This window comes from Mauremys mutica, chromosome 1 (genome assembly GCF_020497125.1).
Source record: "Mauremys mutica isolate MM-2020 ecotype Southern chromosome 1, ASM2049712v1, whole genome shotgun sequence".
NCBI lineage: Eukaryota > Metazoa > Chordata > Testudines > Geoemydidae > Mauremys > Mauremys mutica.
The window spans coordinates 359,312,135-359,313,685 of NC_059072.1; the positions used below are offsets into that span (position 1 = coordinate 359,312,135).

Below are 1,551 nucleotides of genomic sequence, written 5' to 3' on the forward strand. Positions count from 1 at the left end.
CAGGGCTTCTTCCACCTTCCTCTGCAGCATCTGGAATTAGCCACTGGATATTGGGCTAGATGGACTGCAGGTCTGATCCAGTCTGGCAGTGCCTGTCTTCCTATCCTCGGATCCAAGGGTATGTTTTTGCTGATCTTCACTGAGCTTCTGGGAGTCTCTAGACTTGTGCTGAGAGCAGAAAGATGTCTTGCTAAGTATTATCTAGTCTCCTGTTCTTTTTCCTTTCAGGAAGGAAAGTTCAGAACTCCTCGGACCTGCCCAGTACATTATGTCAACTGTCAATTACACCAAATTCAACTCTGCAGTGTTCCTTCTCACCGGCATACCTGGGCAGGAAGACGTCCATCTTTGGATCTCTATCCCCTTCTGCTTAATGTATGTTATTTCGATAGTAGGAAATTCAGTCATTCTGTTCATTATAAAAACAGATCCAAGCCTCCATGAGCCCATGTACATTTTCCTTTCCATGTTGGCTGTCACAGACCTTGGCTTATCGATAGTCACCATGCCAACGATACTGGGTATATACTTGTTTAACTCTAGGGAGATCAGCCTGGATGCCTGTTTTGCCCAGCTCTTCTTCATCCACTCACTTGCAAAATTTGAATCCTCTGTGCTCTTGTTGATGGCCTTTGACCGCTTCATTGCAATCTGTAACCCGCTGAGATATGCTGCCATCTTAACTCCCCAGAGAATAGCCAAGATGGGACTGGCATTTATGCTAAGAGGGGTGGCCGTTATATTCCCACTCCCCTTTCTCCTGAAACGGTTTCAATACTGTCGAGACAATGTTCTCTCCCATTCGTACTGCGTGCACCAGGAGGTCATGAAGATGGCTTGTTCGGATATCACAGTCAACAGCATCTATGGCTTGTGTACTACACTGTTAACAGTGGGGTTGGACTCACTGCTCATCTTCCTCTCCTATGTAATGATCCTCAAAACAGTGCTGAGCATCGCGTCCCAAGTGGAGTGCCTGAGGGCCCTGAACACCTGCGTCTCCCACCTCTGCGCTGTCCTGGTCTTCTACATACCAGACATTGGCCTGGCCGTGACACACAGATTCGGGAATAGCTCTTCTCATTTGCTTCAAATGGTCCTGGGCTATTTCTACCTGCTGGTCCCGCCACTGATCAATCCAATCGTGTACAGCGTGAAAAGCAATCACCTTCGTGAGAGGATAATCAGGGCATTTGTGAAGTGAAGGGTCAGTTTATCACTCGTCTCCAGGGCTGGATACAGGGAAACAAAAAACACAGCCACCTATTCCATGCTGGATCCTCTTCCCATGAGGTCCTTCCCTCTGCCATTTCTCCAGGCTGGTAGTGAGAGCCAGGCTGCGGTACGAGCTGCCCAGAGAGCCAGAGCCACTGTGAGGAGCCCCAGACCCTCCACCTTTTACGCCCCCATCCAGGATATACAACTCAGGGAAAGTGGAGAGTCCAGGGTTCCCCACAGCAACCTGTGCTCCTGGGGCAGCTCTTACCATGGCCCGAGTCTGGCCTGGCTGGGAGGCGGAGCATCGGAGGAAGTGGAGGAGCAGGGGGCAGG

General features: G+C 50.2%; 1 protein-coding gene across 1 annotated transcript; it reads left to right on the forward strand.

The window, feature by feature from the left end:
- The first annotated feature begins 268 nt into the window (after nt 1–268).
- On the forward strand, nt 269–1,204 carry LOC123374252 (olfactory receptor 51G2-like). The gene has a single exon (XM_045024011.1). It carries the CDS (start codon nt 269–271, stop codon nt 1,202–1,204), a length of 936 nt encoding a protein of 311 aa, XP_044879946.1.
- The last annotated feature ends 347 nt before the right edge of the window (nt 1,205–1,551 follow it).